This window comes from Syngnathus leptorhynchus, chromosome 20, assembly GCF_054491065.1.
Source record: "Syngnathus leptorhynchus isolate UIUO chromosome 20, UIUO_Slep, whole genome shotgun sequence".
NCBI lineage: Eukaryota > Metazoa > Chordata > Actinopteri > Syngnathiformes > Syngnathidae > Syngnathus > Syngnathus leptorhynchus.
In genome coordinates, this window is record NC_141214.1 from 4,126,837 (window position 1) to 4,143,955 (window position 17,119).

At 43.8% G+C, this 17,119-nt stretch overlaps 1 protein-coding gene and 2 long non-coding RNA genes across 4 annotated transcripts; 2 read left to right on the forward strand and 1 right to left on the reverse strand.

Annotated features, from left to right (window-relative positions):
- Positions 1-276: 276 nt before the first annotated feature.
- Positions 277-3,023, forward strand: LOC147040971 (uncharacterized). The gene is made up of 4 exons (XR_015062882.1): positions 277-339; positions 1,950-2,074; positions 2,254-2,363; positions 2,983-3,023. It is a non-coding gene; the product is annotated as an uncharacterized LOC147040971 (long non-coding RNA).
- Positions 2,418-5,745, reverse strand: LOC147040972 (1-acylglycerol-3-phosphate O-acyltransferase ABHD5-like). The gene is made up of 7 exons (XM_085900572.1): positions 5,524-5,745; positions 4,811-4,893; positions 4,351-4,729; positions 4,120-4,271; positions 3,939-4,050; positions 3,679-3,859; positions 2,418-3,608 (listed from the first exon to the last, which is right to left on the reverse strand). The coding sequence occupies exons 1-7, from the start codon at positions 5,565-5,567 to the stop codon at positions 3,498-3,500; spliced, it is 1,062 nt and encodes a 353-aa protein (XP_085756698.1). The 5' UTR covers positions 5,568-5,745; the 3' UTR covers positions 2,418-3,497.
- A 1,189-nt stretch (positions 5,746-6,934) lies between these two features.
- On the forward strand, positions 6,935-16,733 carry LOC147040973 (uncharacterized). 2 transcript variants are annotated; one of them, XR_015062881.1, is made up of 5 exons: positions 6,935-7,006; positions 10,867-10,928; positions 11,031-11,211; positions 11,915-12,044; positions 14,188-16,733. It is a non-coding gene; the product is annotated as an uncharacterized LOC147040973 (long non-coding RNA). The 2 variants fall into 2 exon arrangements; XR_015062880.1 differs by lacking the exon at positions 6,935-7,006 and having other exon boundaries at positions 10,329-10,928.
- Positions 16,734-17,119: the final 386 nt, after the last annotated feature.

The following is a 17,119-nucleotide window of genomic DNA, read 5'->3' on the forward strand; positions in this document are numbered from 1 at the left end:
GTGGCCCGTGTAATCCACGCGGGATCAAACACACACGAGGTCACAGCGTGACTTTCAAATTGTGAATGAAGCGCGCTCAGTGTGTCACATGTACACTCGACCGGATATTAATGCAATCCACTCCAGCGGGGATTTTTTTTTTCCATGTTTAAATGAAGAAAAGGCATATTATTCAGATGCATATCATTTATATCAAAATAACGATTTTTGATTCTTTCTGATTCATTAGTGCAACACTGGGACGACGCCCATTTCCAAGATGGCTGTTCCCCTGCAGACTTCCCATCCTGCAAAAAACATCACAGAAAGAGGTTCAGAAAACAAGAGAAGACCCAGACAGTAAGTAGTGCTAGTGCAATTGATTGGACAACGAGATATAAATCTTTAAATGCAAGATGACAAAAGTGGAGTTAGCCCACTTGAGTTGTAGAACCAAAGTCCTGAGGGGAAAACACTAAAGTTTGTTCCAGTACTGCTCTACAATGCAACATGTGTCTTCCATACCATACCAGCAGCCTATATTGTTCCACTTGGCTGGGAACATGAGCACGTGACAGATGATCTGCTCGTGCTGGGTCAACGTGCACCGACAGTCTGTTACACTTAATCCACTTCTGAAATGTGCACCAATCACCAAGTATTTTTAGCTGCTCCATTTTATCACAAAATATGTATGTGTTCAGTGAACGGTGTCATGCCGTGTCACCTGTCTGGCCTTCCCGAGGCTCCCCAGCTGGCCCCTTGCGTCTCACAGCCGACCCCCCTCCTCCCTGCCAGCTGTCTTCACTTTATTTTTTATTTTTAGCCCACTTGCCTTGCAGCTGCATTGGAACTTTTAACTTCATTATTTGGTTAACCCTAGCAAACCTATTCTGATTGTAATTTAAAAATAAAGCGCAGGCCGGTTTGGCAGGAACAACATGGCTACCCGATGCATTATATTTATTTGGAAATGGCCAAGAGGATAGGATTGATTGTGTTGTTTGGAGGAAAAAAAGTCAAGTGAATAGGGATTTAGTGTTTTTGATCATTTGTAAAGCAGCACACAATGCTGCTGATTACTACGGAGGAAGTCAAAGCCGGTTCCTGATGGGCTTGTGTTAATGGAGCCTTTCACAGGATGCGAGTTACTGTCACTTCACTCATTTTGTGGTAATGGAATGATTGTGTGTTCCCATGGGAGTGTGTGGGTGTCATGGAGTGACAAGCGTGCAGGCTTTTGGGAATCATGCATGTTCTGCATGTGCACGGAAGGAAGAAAAATACTCAGATGATATGTTTGAATCTTTATTAATATTGAGTTGACATGATGTTTCATACTTGAATTTATTTAATGATTTATTAAATTGCATTAAACATCACGTTAGGTTTAATGATAAAATAGATACATTAAAACAAATTTTTAGTCATATAAAATTTGTAGAAGTCACAAAAATAGCACACAGTAATACTAAAATATGTTTTCTTTAGAAAATGTAATTGATGAGCAAATCCATGTATAAATCAATATGTATTTTTTATTTCTTTGCCGTCTTTTTTTACACTTGCATCGCATACCGTTCTTCTCAGCGCTCACTTTCGTAAGGGCCAAATTGATGGTGGGTGGATGTTTTGTATTGCTTTGTCGCCCTCTTGCGGTAGATGTCTGAAACAGATGCTTAAACCATTACGTATATTATGAATCTAAATCTAAATATTAAAATTTAAAATAAAATAATAAAATAATAAAATAAACTATTAAAATATTAAAATATTTCAAAAAAACTATCAACATAAAAATATAAATATAGCCAATGGAGTACCGTAAACTAGTACACTTGTACCACACACGTCGTTCTCAGCACTCACTTTAAGAGCCATGCTGTAGGGAAAAAAAAAATACACCACCATCAATTCACATGGTTATGTAGTCCAGTGCCTTACATGTAATGTGTATTTTTGCCTTGCAGAGCAGGGCATCTGCATGGAGCAACAACCTATCATTACCGTGTTCGAGCCCAGTGTTACTTCCTGGAGCTTGGCAGTCCAACGGACTTGGTCTCCGTGACTACATTGTTGCCAGGAGACGCTCCGAGTGAGCTGCCATTGATGTCTGTGCATTGACACAAACTGGCAGATGCAGATGGGGCCTTCACTCACAAGCCAGACCACGAAAAAAAAAACAAATTCTCCAGTGTCTTTTAGAATAATAACATTCAGTTGTAATCATTTTCTAATGTGTTGACCCTAAACATCTTCTCTGATTTGATGCAGTTCTCGAGTGTACCCAGACGAACCTGGCTGCATCCACGTGAGGAGTAAAATAGCCTCTGAGAGTGGGAGTTCTGTCAGATGTTCAGTTCAACACGGCTCTGCACATAAACGTTTGTATGAACCTAACTAGTAATATTTTTCCCCTAAAAAAATAACCCATGGAATTCTTAAAATTGCCCAAAATCATTTATTAACAGTAATGTGAAGTTATTAAAGCAGACACAAATTTCCTTGCAAATAGCTTTTAAATTCACATTTCTTGTGTTGTTTATGAGATTATCTACATATATATTGTTGATATAATTACATGATATATTTTAGTACATTTGAGCTGCAGGTAGGAAAACACTTTTTTTTTTTCATTTGAAAAAGTTTGTTAAACGCATGAAATAAGAACACAGCAAAAAAAAAAAAATCATGCTAGAAATATGAATTCCTACTTGGCTAACCATTTTATGTTCCCTTGTTGTGTTCCAATGGAAGACAGTGGAACAATATGAGGTGATGTCTAAAATATTTCAGGACTGGTGGCTGTGATTTACCCCTTTAATGTGCAAAGTGAACAGTATTAATACTTTGGGGCATTTCTTTTTACAAAAATCTTTACTAACAGGGGTGTGTAGACTTTTATATATATCGCCACTGTACATCTTTTGTGACACCTGTCCTGGACTTTTTCTGACACACCTCATTTACTGCACATTTCACGTTTTCTTTTTTTTTTTGTAGAATTACAACCTCCTAAAAAAAAAAAAAAAAAAAAAAACAACCCCCAGAGATTTCTAGAGAATCCTGGACCGTCCAACTCATGGATGGTGGACTTTGTTGGTGTCACAAACTAGCTGAGGCAGTGTGCTGTGCTGAGACCTACTGGTTAGGAGAGGTGAGGATTCCTAGAACCCACACACACATACACTCAGGAGAGCAGTTGCCCTTTGTCCTATTTACTTTTTCCCTCGTATCTGCGAGAACATTCTGTATAGATCCGTGTGCCAAACAAGATGTCCACTTGGGAGAATTGTCTTTCCAGATAAGAGTTGCCCCACATCTTTTCCCAAAGGCACGTGATCGCATTATTCACACCAGCTTTTTGACGCAATCCTCGGAGGCCAAGGGAGAGTTTATCCCGAGTGGCAGACGAGCGTCTTCGGTCGGTAAAGTGCGTGAAAGAGAAACTTAAATGGGTTTAACCGTCCCTGTTTAGTGGTGAGGTTTAAAAAAAAAATAAAAAAATGCAAAGGTTGTCATGGTTTCAGGTCAAAGTCTGAGCTGGTTCTGGAAAGGATGCTGTGGACTGTTTGGTTGAAGTCTTCAGGCTGATCGGCAAAAACGTAATGGCCCGCTCCTCGAATGACCTGAAGAAAGCCGAATACTTCCATCACATTCTGTCTATGTGCCTTATATACATACACAAAAAGCTCTTACCGTGATTCCAACCTCCGGCCTGGTTTTCTTGAAGGCATATCCCGAGGCGCTGTCGATGCTTGATCGTGAGCCGTAAATAAAAGAAATGGGAATTCCTGCCTGAACTTGTCCGATGCGTTCCAGCATGGGCCGCTTAGCCCAGCCGTACGGGATGGTCATGTTCTTGAACGCCGTTTCGCCGCTAAAACGGGGACGGGCGTATCTTCACTGGATTGATTGGACAAAGTGGATTCTATCGTTGTGGAAAGTGGCCAACCTACCTGGGAGTCTGAGCATTGAGATGGTAGATGTAGTTAGACACGGTGTTGTCATCAAAAATGGAGGAGTACTTCTGTTTAAAGTCGGATCGGATTGTTTGGACCAGCGTCGGACCTGAGGGGAGGAATGAAAACATTACAAGCCTGTCAACGCTGGTCTGCTGTGTGTACTGTACCAACCGACCTAAAGGCCCGGCTAGCCTGAGGCCAGCTAGCGGGTTGAAGGGGCTCATGACGGCCCCCATGGCTCTGATCCACACTGGGATGGAGTTATGGTGCGGGTTCTCGGGACGGGCGGGGAACCCCCACGGCTCTACCAGCAGTAAATGTTTTACTCTACACACAAAATATTTCGTGAGCACAATCAATTTGTTACACGACAGGTGACCTGTGACCAGGTATTGTGCTGGTTTACCTGTTTGGGTATCTGAGAGTATAGGCAGCAGACAAATATCCACCCAGGTTATGTCCCAACAGCAGCATTTCCTGCAGGCCCAACTTCTCCCTCCATTCTTCCAGCGCTTCCACAAACTGCTCCTCCGCCCCTTCGGGCTCGCCGCTGAACAGCGGCCGGCTGCTTCGGCCGAAGCCCAGCAAGTCCACGGCGTAGACGGCACCGCCGCCGGAGAGTGAGTCCAGATTTTGAGTCCACAGGGCCACGCCGCCGCCAAAACCGTGCAGCAAAACCAGAGGAGGCCTGGACTGCGGAATGGAGGGTGGCTGGAAGGAGATGGTCCACAGGTAGTTTCCGTTGGAGATGCGGACATGCTGTCTGGAGAAAGGCTGCTTGACACCTACAGGGTTAAGGATCAAGGTAAGAAATATATGGATCAAAGGTTTGTCAAATACAAAAATCAAGTTTTCACATCTCTTACTTTTCAGCATTTTCTCCTCCGCATCTTTAAGCTGAGTGAGGGAAGTCGGGCACCATGATGGCAGCCAACTTAATAACCAGGAGCTGCAGACGAAAAATTAAACGGGTGGATGTTTTTTATTTTATTTTATTTTTTTAAGTAAATCCTATACATGGTGCGCTGACCCTCGGTTCCTCAGCCCTAGTCTATACATTGAACTTTGACCATGACATTTTCCTTATCATTGCTGACATGCAGTCTGGGACTTCCCTGACAATCCATTCTAGCAGAACTTGACAACATGTTATAAATGGGAGCACTCGACTGTTTTACAAATAAACATGTTAAGAAAATAATAAAAAATACATTCAGTACTAAAATTCGACATTTTTAGATCTGACAGGCAGTCAAGGAGGGAAGTTTAAAAGAGTTTTTACGACAAAAAATCCAGCAAGACTAGCTAAACTATACGCCGAATAAACAATCCGATAGCAAAATCTTTCAGAAATAAAATATTCACAGTCAAGTCCGCACAAAGTAAGAGAAATTGTCAAAAAATAACTATTTAGCATGGAAGTGTGGTGCACTTTCCCAAACAGACCAATGGCGCTTGACAGTAGCTACCGGCCGAGTTGTCAACTCGTTCAAGAAAACAACGGAGCAATGTTGAGATCGTATCGTAAGACACACTAGTAGATTTTAGGAAGTTAAAATCTTTAAAACTATAATCGTACCTCTGCTCCTTGGCAGGTGGATCCCACTCCGCCATACTACGCATGTTTAACGGTGGTCCTACGACCGAGTAGGAGAAATGTCAGAATTTGCCATGTTGCGTTCAAGTACACTCCGCGTAAATAGACTTAACTGGAAGTGAAGATTACGCCCCACGACCACATACGGAAGGATAACATGATACAAGAGGATATTTTGTACACAAGTCGAAACGTATGTTAATATTATTGTAGATGTTAAACTACAATTTTAAGTAGAGTAGTGGAATTTTCTGCCGGTCTGCCTACTTTAACGCAATAGTTCAGACTATGGCCGAATCATTGAACACAACAGTACTTTTGAAAACAAAGCCAATTTGTTGACGTCGCTATTCGAGGTAGTGGTCACATGTTTGATGAAATAAATGACAACTGTATTCAAACCATTTTCCTTCAAATGACGCCCTCAAAGAGGTACGTAAACATTGTGACAATAATAAAGAAACAATGACAGAATAATTGTTGAATAGTAAATATATATATATATAAAAAAAAAAAGCAAAAAGCAAAATGGCATCCATAACAAACTGCATATCTTATGGAATCGAAGCCATTGCAATTTCCAATCTGATTCAATTCATGTTTATTTATAGCAACGTACACGCTTGAGGGGCAATTGTTAGCAATTCTCCAACTTTGAACCATTTGGCCCATCAAGGTTTTCATGTTGCATGAGCCACTGACGAGTATTTTATATTAGTTCCCTTTATGTGTGTTTATTTTTTATTAACTATTATTTTGCCCGAGTAATGTGAGCTTTCTGTCTCTGTAGAAATCCCTGCCTGTATAGGTTGAAGGCCACAAGTCTGTTTCCACGCGAAAGTATGTCAATGGTTTAAGATATTAGTTTTTTATTTTTAAGAATGGCGTCTCCACTCCACCTTGTGCAATGACACACTAGGAATTAGTTTTTTGAAGGCTGACAATAGACGGAAAAGATAATTACCAAGTTAGAGATTAAACCTAAGCTTATCTGCATAAACTTGGCTGTACAGTTTTAAGATAAGAGGCGAGAGATTAAATGAAAAGTTAATTTAATTCATTATCCTCCAGGATTTGAGTGTACAGTATGATCCCATTGCTTTAGGAAGAGCGCTTTTGCTATCTTTACTATTTTTTCTTCTTCTTTTACTCCCCCCCCCCTCTCCCTGAATCTCATTAAATGTTAAAAGAGGTTTTATCTTATAGATTAAAAAAGTGGTACCCTTGAAAACCTCTAAAGCATCATTCAGTCACTTTGCACACAGTATTAAATGGAAGAATTTAATGTGCTGGCACAAATCCATCAAACTGACTGTTAACAAACAAAATTAATGGTGTGCTTTATGCTCTGCATTTAACCGAATGCAAATTAGTTGATTTGATTCATTCAACAGGAAAAGAAAGCACTGTGGGTGCAGACCCATGCCTGTCCGTGTCCGCAAGAGGGCGTGCTCGTGTTCTCTATGTATGTATACTTCTTACACACTGGCTACTTTGTCCTTTTATTTCTCAAACACCATTTTCCTCTCATACCACCTACTTGTGGTGGCACTTGGGCTATGACTGAGTGGCTGCTGAGTGCATCGTTCTTGCCGCACTCATACACACACCCACACACATAAATTATGTGTTTGTGTCCCCCTGACCACTTCGAATGTGAAAAGGTAAGGCATTGAAACTGCTGTGTACAGGAGAGTGTGTTTAGTATCATCCGAAATTACATTAAACAAGTAAATAAAGTGAGGCGTCACCTATGTGGCACGACTGCGACGAAACATTCTTGTCACGGCAACCAGGCCTTCATGGGTAATTCGATTTTTTTTTTTTTATGAATATAAATTTCTGAAAAAAATACAGATGATGCAGAGATTATCTTCACACATGAGGATAAGCATGATAGAAAATACATGGATGAATAAATCCTGAGTGCACATGTGCTAGAATTGTCACTGTTGCATTTTTTTATATTGTGTTTGGTGTTCTTTGTTGGTCCAACAGTCAGTTCCCGTTAGATCTCAGCAGCCCGAACCGCACACTATCGCCATAAGCGTGTGTGTCAGGAGTTTTTGGGGGCATGGCCTAGTGCACTATGGGTAAAAAGAGTTACCAGGGCTGTGAGCGATACATACTGTAGACAGGGGGCGGCAGGGATGCGGAGTCTGTCTGGTTGCTAGGATACGCAGCTGGCGCCAAGAGTGGATATGATTTATAATGGCCGGGCTTCACTGTCTTGCTCTCTCCATTAGTTTCCTCCATCGTCTCCTCCCTCTCACTTTTCCATCCTTCGTGGTTTGTAGCCTCGGCCAATCTGCACGTCTATTATCTGGAGACTTCCTTCCGCTGTCGGTGGAGGCTAATATTATCGCTGATGCCCAAAGAAAGAAAATTCCCAGCAACTTCTATCTATTTTGCAATCATCATAAAACGCATTTTCAGTCCATTTCCGCCCCTCACCCTCCTCCAGCCGCGCTGGTCCAAAATGCAATTATATCGATTCAGCAACTTTTTGTGCGTGCATGTACTAGAGTGCCGGTTCACATGACCATGCATGAGCTGCAGACACATGAATGGATGATATTGATTTGCAGAGACTTGATCCATCTTGCGTTGTCCCCAGGGATATAATAAAGTGTGAGGGAGACGACGAGGAAGTGGAGGGCCATGTGAGGCGAAGGAACAAAATACAGAGTATGGATATTTATCACTGGATGGTGTTTGATGTAAATGTTGCGTTTAAGGTCCAATGTCAGCGCCTACGCTATACATTCAGCAAAAGAAATATAGTGGTGCCTTGACCTAGAAATTTAATTTGCTTCGTGACCACGCTTGTAACTTACAAAAACTTGAATTCAATGGAAATAGAAAACCGCATAAAAAAAAAAAAAAAATTATGAATCAAAATAAAATGCAATCCAATTGTACTTTCTAAAAACTTACTCAGATCAACACTACTTTTGATGCATTTGACTCCGGATGTTGCACTCTTATCAACGCGTGCAGTATTAAATTACATTACCTTGCAGTATTTGACAAACCATTTGTCTCTTAAGTTGTTCTGCAACCACAAGTGATCTAGCTGGACGTTCAAACAAGAGTGCCCATACCCCCCCCCCCCCCCCCTTTCCCCTCTCCTCTTCCCCCGACTCATCTCGGCCTGACTTCCAGTAAATGGAGGATAATTTTAGAGCGATAAAGAGCCCAGAGGATATCGAGGGAGTGAACACACACACACACACACACAATAAGATGGTCCCTTATTCCCTATTGCACCTGCTGACCTCACGGGATCCACTGAGATCAGCTCGTGCTGAGTGTGCGGCTTCCACACCCACTCAAACACATACACACACACACGCACACATGCATATACAAGAATGCATACACTTTGACTAATAGGCCTAATGTTTCCTGAAGAGGGCCCGGCACTGCATTAGCTATGGATGTGGGATTGATTTAGAAACTGAAAGCCTTCGAGTGTGTGTGTGAGTGTGTACTTGTGTGTGTGAATATGTTATACATTTCCGGGTGGATGCCATTTAGTGTTTACTCCCAAATAATGTGCACGCTCACAGAAAGACATGCAAGCCACACTTTAATCAAGACGGCCATGATTATCCCTCATTTTCTTTCCACATTAGCGCAAAACATCAAATTGCAAATTATTAACAAGTTGTATTATTTCACAATTGTTAAATTGCCCGAGTTTCGCAATAACCCTCTTGTCAGTTAGCAGTCGGGCTAATTAAAGACGTGTGACCCATAACATCAATTACACAGTTGCGAATCTACTGAGTACAAAGTCCTGCTGGCAGATTAGGACACGACGTCAAGCTAGCACTTCATTTCGGTGGTCGGCAAATTCATTTAAAGTAGGTGGTGATTAGCAGATATGAGCCCTAAATTATATTAACGCAAGCTCGCGTCATAAAAATGTCCTTTCTAAGAACAGTATCCAAGAGTTAGCTTAAATTTGGTGTGACTTACACCCAGTTTATCCAATAATTACCATAACAATAAAATTTTTGTCATTGGTGGTTTTCAACATTATTTTTATGTCATCACTACACTGAAAAATAGTTGAATTTAAACCTGAAATTATAACAAAATCATCCCTTAATTGTCTTTGCATAATTGCTGTAATTATCTTCTGTATCATCCCAAATATTAGAAAATCTAGACTTGGTCCACTGTTTCTTTGTCAGCAATCTTGTGATTATTCTAGAAAAATAATCAGTGTGTCACAGTCCTCACATGGCCTTGTGATGAACTTGGAGTGGATTTATGCTTTGTGATGTTTCCTTTGTCCACTTTGTGATAATTGTTGAACACTTGTGAATGCCATCTAGTTTTTGAGTCACCCTTTTTTTTTATTTTAATAAACATCCAAACGTTCGAATTCTCAAGAGAATGCCCTTGCGAGAATCGAATGGAATAGAACAAGACAAATGTGCATACCGTATGCGCTCGGAGGGTAAGGTTAAACGCTTTTGTCGCTTTGCCTTCGCATGGCTCTGGCGGGATAATCCTCTGAGAAACAACCTTGAATAAAGATAAATTGGCGAGAAAGGAGGAAGACGTGGAAGAGGAACGGGTTAAAGAGTGTCGAGAGGTGGCCGCAGGGGGGGTGGGGAGGAGAAGAAGCACGGCAGACGTGGAGGAGGAGGGTGGGGAATTGATGGAGCAGAAAGCTAGGTTATTCCTGCTGTGTGTGTGTGTGTGTGTGTGTGTGTGTGTGTGTGTGTGTGTGTGTGTGTGTGTGTGTGTGTGTGTGCATGCACGTGGGCATGAATGGCAGATTTGGGCAGTAAATGAAACTGTTTATCAGATCAATATGGCCATCATCTCTCAGATGACTGTGGCCTCTGCTGAGGAACAATAATAAATCACAGGCAAATATGAAGGACGATCCATACGCGGGTCTGCCTGGCCCGAACTGTCGAGTCTGCAGTCTTTATCTCCGTGCTTTGACGCTAAAGCAAACACAGACGCCGCCACCTTCCCTCAAAACGCATATTGCACAAAGTCATGTATGTGGAATAGATCAAAAGAGACGTCGGAACTTGAGTTTCTTCTCGAGCTAACGCAAGCGAGCTCCCGTACTGAATAATGTAGCCCACCGATATCAGCCAGAAGAGTCCAAAATAGCGTCACCAGCGCTGATAAATATAGAAGGTAATTAAATCAGCAGCAGGAGAGAGCCATGGTCTGTTTTCAAGGAGGATGGCACCTAAGTTCACAAAATAGGGCGCCATTTTTTTATTTTCACCTCTTTTGAAGTTTATGTATGATGGCTACAAATTGCTATTAACTTTTTGGTTCTTGCAGTTGCTCCAGTGCTAAGGCCTTGGCGGAGGTCTGCCTTTGATTGGAATAAACTCTTATCAGGGGTGAGTTGACGATTCTAGATTTGTGTCATGCCTTGATGGAGGATTTGTTTTCATTTCCAGCCTTTGTCTGTTTTTTTTTTTGGTCTGTGTGCTCCAATGCAGGCATCGTGAGTCAGCAGTATTTCATCCGCTTATCCTGAGGAGACTGGAACACGTGAACGCCGTGGCTGCGCTTCGTCCTAGCTCACCCTGGTCTATCTGCCCCTTTTTCCTCAATACGTTTTTGTGGACCTCCAACGTACGGATGGATGGAAGGTCCCGCCGGGAGGCGGCTGAGTTGGAGGTGAGAGGTTCTTATTGGAGGGAGGGGAGGGGCAGGGCGGCGGGGTAAGCCGGCCACCATCTTGACATGGTCTCCTTTGGGAGCGTGTGTCAAATTGTTAAAAGAAAGTGACAGTCCAACACAAAAGATGAATTTTAACACATATGTAAGTCGTTTTTTCTCGACACACTTTGTCCTGCTCTCTCTTGAGCTCTTTGTCTTTTCTCTGAACTACCTCTTCCTCCATCACACCCACGCAGACAATGACATCTTGTCTATCGTCTGCCTGACGCACGAAGGCGCAAAAACACAATTGCGCTCGCACACTGCTGTAAAGGCAATCAGTCATACAAGCGTGACCGACGTGTATTTCTGTAACGTGCACAAAAGGCTCACAATTTTATTTTATTTTTTTCCCCTCCCGCTCGCATTGTCTGCCTTTTTCACACACAAAACACACGCACGTATACGCACGACGCCGCACTACTCTCTGTCTTGGAATTTTACATTTTGATGAAGGAGGAAGCGCGTGGTCCAATCAGAGTGGGGGAAGGCGGGAGAGACCATCGTCATGCAGACAGCAGGGACGACTAAGGGGCATCGGCTCCAGCGTCACAAGGGCTCCGCCGGTCCGCCCCGCTCCCCCGCATCCCCTCTAGGCGGGTGGTATGATCCGACAGGCTGGATAAGAACCCCTCCTCTCTGTCTCCCCCTCTCCTGTCAGTGCAAGGGTGTAGCTGCTGATCCTATACACCATAGCAGAGAGAGCGAGAGCGGCAAGAGGAGCCACGTCAGGTGTCACCGCTCCGTCACCCCGACTTGAGGCGACAAGAGCTCCGCCGCGTCAAGGCCAGGTGAGTCCCAACGCTTCCACTGACACGTGCCTTTGCCAACCACATGGCATCCCCATGAAATAAACACATGTACATGATCCAGGTGTGCAGGTACCAGTGGGCTCCAGGATGTCATGCTTGTCCACCTGCAAAGTGCGCATGAGAGTACGATTAGTGTCATCTACACGTGTGGACACACACGTGTAGAGAATATATGTTGTAGACGTGTGCATGTCTGTACGCACACCATCTTTTCCAGTATGGTGGTGGGAGACAAAGGGTCCCCTCAGTTTGACGCTGTGCACGCAGCCGCCGCTGGGTGGGAAACTTCCCCCCCGTCACCAACCACCGGTTATGACAACGGAAGGGAGGGTGGGTGAGAAGAAAGAAGTCAAACAGGGTCTCTTCTTCACGACATAACCGATCCCCCCCCCAATCTTAATTGCCGCCCAACACTCCTGACTCATGGTGATAGGAGGACACGCTCACAGGAGATGGTGAGGATGATGATGGTGGCGGTGTAGGTATAGATGGGGTGGGGGTTGGGGCGTGGGGGCGGGGGAGTGCACTCTGAGGACACGCGAGTTGGTTTGTCGGTCATGACAGGAGGACGACTGTCATGTTTGATAGACATACCAGAGTGAATGTGATTAAATACATGGGTCAAAGAAAGCGAAGGGGGTTGGGGTGGTCATCTGCCACGCACATGACTACGTGTGAGCGCGTGCGAATACGCGTGAGTGCAACCGTGGAACGAAAGAATGGCAGCGTGATACGCTGAACCGGCGACCATCGCTGACCCAGACAAAGGGCGGCCATCATATGTGCGGCGGTCTCATGGCGTCTATGGAAAGGAGGGAGGGGAGGGGAGGGGGGTGTATGATGAACAACCACATGTATGGAGGGCGTCACACGCACAACATGTGATCCTCACGTCTGGGTTCGAAAAGATGCCATGTGCGCATTGCGCCGCTGCTCCCCCCCACCCACCCCCACTCACTCGCTCTTTACCAGACGCCCTTATTCAACCTGCCACCGTTTTTACCGTCCTCTTCGCCAATGCACACCTCATTGATCCTTCGCCTTAACCTCCCCCGTTATATTCTATTACATCACCCCCCCCCCCCCTCCCATTTGTGTGTCAACCACGAGATGAGATCTTATCCTTAAGTGGCCTTTTTCAAGTCCGGCCCATGTGATGGAGGATATCAGTGTATCACTTCAAAAAGGGAGGGGGGGCAGTTTCTAGTAAGGGTCACTCGACCCTTTTTTTTTTTTTTAAATGAGGTAATAACGAGCATCTTTCCCATCATCGTTTTGCCCGACATTATAAATTTGAACAAAGACGTCGGCTGTCAATCATCTGAAATGGCGTCTCCGGTGCTACGTATTGATTTGAGTGGACGTTTATTACCTTCTATCGTGTGTGTGTGTGTGAGATTTACACTTTCCACGAGGGTCATTTACAATCTTGCAGGCTCTTTGTGTTAAAAACGCAGGCCCTCGAACAAGCTGTACATTTCTCGTTATTCCTTTTCCTCCACCCCCCACGCCCCCCTCCTTTCCATATGTGAATGCTGTCAAGCTGTAGGGCGTGCCCCCCTACCCTCTTTCCCTCTCAGCCCCTCTCGTCTCCACGTTGCATATATACATATCTCGCCAAGTGGAGTTCACGCTCGGCTGCACGCCGGCCGTACAAACGAAACGCAATCCATGGTTTTTGACGTCCGGGCTGGCGAGCAACATTTTTTGATTGTATGTTTTGCTGAAACTGTGATGCGTGGTTGCGGAAACGTCAATTTAATTAAGTGAAAATTCCAGAGCCGGCGTGCAAAATGGCTGCCGAGCAGACACGCTGCCTGTGATGGCCGACGAGTGCGTAGGTCTGAGGGTGATGCGTGTGCATATGTTGCTGCTGCGGGTAGATTTGTGCCAAGCGTAATCCTGCTTTTTGTGTGTGTGTGTCATCGTGGGCAGCCTCCGCTAATCCATAATTACCAACATCGACGTACCCAACCTAGAATGTAAGAGTCATTATGGCGGAACAATCGTCGATTGTTTCCCGTCGAAACCATGAAAAGACACATTTAGTCGCCGAGATAAAGCGTTTGCATATTTGTCAGCGACCCGTCTTCAAAAAGCTGATCTTGTTGTTTCTTTGCAGTTGTTTGCCTCGCCAAGCCGACAGGCCCGTGCGGCCCGCCCAGCCCGGGCCTTGTCTGCCCTACCCTGCCCTGCCCAGCTGGCATCCTGCAGGAGTCATCAGGGTTAGTGCTCGGCTGGCACCCCTCGATGGGCGAATCAGCAAGGCAGGAACTTGTAAATTTATCGATGTGCACTCAAACACCAGGCCAAACGATCCATCTTGCGTCAGAAAAAGAAGGGTGGGGTACATTAGCTTTAAAACACATCAGTCACCAACGATTTTTTAAAAAAAATTATTACACTGACAAAAAATCATTCTTCATCGTGATGCTATCTAAGATAAACGACCTCTTATTACGATTTCTATATTTTTCTCCGTCAGTCTACATACATGCTTGGATCAACTGTTGTGCTTATTATAATACAGCAAGTTTGAGCGTTTTGCGCAGTTCGTTGAGGAGACGCTGCAGGGAGAAAAAAAAAAAAAAAAAGGAGACAAAGCGCCAACTAAATGACTGTCGGTCTTATCGGGACCGCGTGGGCGTGTGTGCGCGCGTGCGTGAGGGGAAAGCGTGCGTGGACCACCAACAGGCTCGCGCGTTCAAATCTCTGCCCTTGTGTCTAATGCATCCGTCCGCCTCAAAAGTGTTCCGTCGCAAGCCGCTCAATGCATTAATGCGTTAGTTGAGTCCACCGGGTTTCCATTTGAAAATTTTACACGGGAGTAAAATCCCGAATGACAATTGAAAGCACCGAATAAATGCTTTTGTTAAATTACTTGCACGCTTCCTGAAGTGTTTGCTTCCTTTAAAAAAAAAAAAAAAAGCCCTTTTTTTTAAAGCAAGTTAAAAATAACACTTTAAAGGAGAACGCTATCATCTTGATTTTATTGATGTTCTCAATTTTAGTCGACGGAATTTGAGGACACCAACTCGTATGCGCGCAGCGGCGTCTTTGTGTACCTGCCGTTTAGCCTCCGGTTAATGAGAAAATCACACGGATCCGTAATAAACGGACACAAAATGCCGTTGTTGCTATTTATGTGCTCGCTGACACGAAACAACCTTCCGGCGTTTTGCTACATTTAAATGGTGTCATAATCCGGGTTTTCTGTACTACTGTAATTTCACCCCACTTGAAGATGCTTCGGTAGCGCAAAATCCGTCTTGAGTGAATATTGCGGAGGTCTGCGGCTTCCAGGGTGGGGAGGATGCTCGCCTACCCGCTTGGCTTCCATCCCGGGCGCAGACAACAGACGTCGTCATTTTCCAACTCAATTTACAGATGCATTAGGAGATGCTGAGGCGCAGCCATATCTATCGCTCAAATGCAATCAGGCCTCCTTTGTGCTTTAAGAGGAAATTGAGGGTGCCGTCGTCATCGACTTTCTTTCCCACTTCGCTCTCGTGGGCTTTTTTTTTTTTTTTCTACCAATATAACATACACGGCCGCATACGCACTCTTTAATGACTGCTCTTGTTTCCCTTTTAGACTGCATTAAAAAGGCAAAGATGGATGTCGAATATCATCTTTTAAAGATTTGTCTCATAGATTGACTAAGGTGAGTTTGATGAACGTTTCAACTACTGCTGGCCGACCTATTTATTGTAAATTGATGGAAAAATATGATGAACCAGTTTGTCATTCCGAAACTAATTTTAAGTCTGGCAATATCTTGTTGGTATTTTTTTACACTATATTATGTGGATTTAAGATAGAAATTAAGTACCAAGTAATCTTGATGAGGATTACCGCATATACACACACACGTCCAACATCTTTAATGTGGCCGGCGGACCCTCGGCTATACGTACGATTAAATGAGCTTGGATAAAAAAAATGAAAGCGAGGGAGGACGAGACCGGCAGTAGGAAGGCAGACAAAAGAAAGGATGTGGGGGGGGGGTAAACTGCAGAAAAATGGCAGAACAGGACGGGGAAGAAAGGAGTTGTTCAGAAAATGAAATAGGTGCCACCTGTTATTGTCACCTCCGGGAGTCTGACTATCTAGCTTTCATTTGGCTTTGTTCTGTGGAAATTGCCACAGATCACAGAACATCCTCTTTTTCACCCTCATTTTGTCCCCCTCTATCAGCCACTTTTTCTATCCCCTCCTCCTCATCTGCATCATATTTGATCTTTTTCCCACCAAAAATCAAATTGTTCTCCGTTTTACTTCAGCCCTCAGTTCATATGTGTTAGTATCGGTAGCGTTCAGGTAAAAGAGGTGTCTCGCTGCATGTGGACGTTATCTGGATAGCAGAGGCCGGCTGCCATAGCAACCATATGATGAGGCAGGCAGGCAGGCAGGCAGGGATATTTAAAGGAATTCAGCTGCTGCTCGCCTTGCTGTCAGCTTCACACACACATACGGACAAAGAAATGCTCTCAAATGCGTGTTGAAAATCAATATCATCTTTCGTATCATAAAGCGTGAGTTATGGAATCATATCATAATTGCCCAGGTTGATTCAGCCCTCCTACCAAGAGCAATCATAATTTTTTTTTTGATCCACCATTCCTCCCTATTTATCCTCCAAGCAAAATCTTTTCCCCCTGTAGTGCTAATTAAATTAATCAGATTTATTTTGCAGGGCCCTTAATCAACACTGTCGTCTGCCGTCAGTGTTTAAATACACGCTCGCACACACACACACACACACACACACACACACACACACACACACACACACACGTCTGAAATCAGCTATAAGGCGCTTCTATGAAAAAATTTAAAGCGTGAAAGATTTTTTAGCACCCTTAAAAATCAGCAGGAGGCTCCAGTTGAAATTTTAAGAAGATCGAATATTTCAATAGATGCAAAAATGTTTTGTTTTTTTCCCCCCCATTGAACTTCTGATCTTCTCATTGGGCTTTATTTTTCCCTTTTTTAATAATATTCCTTCATGTGTTCATAACGGTGCCTTTTGAAAAATAGTGTAAAAAATCTAG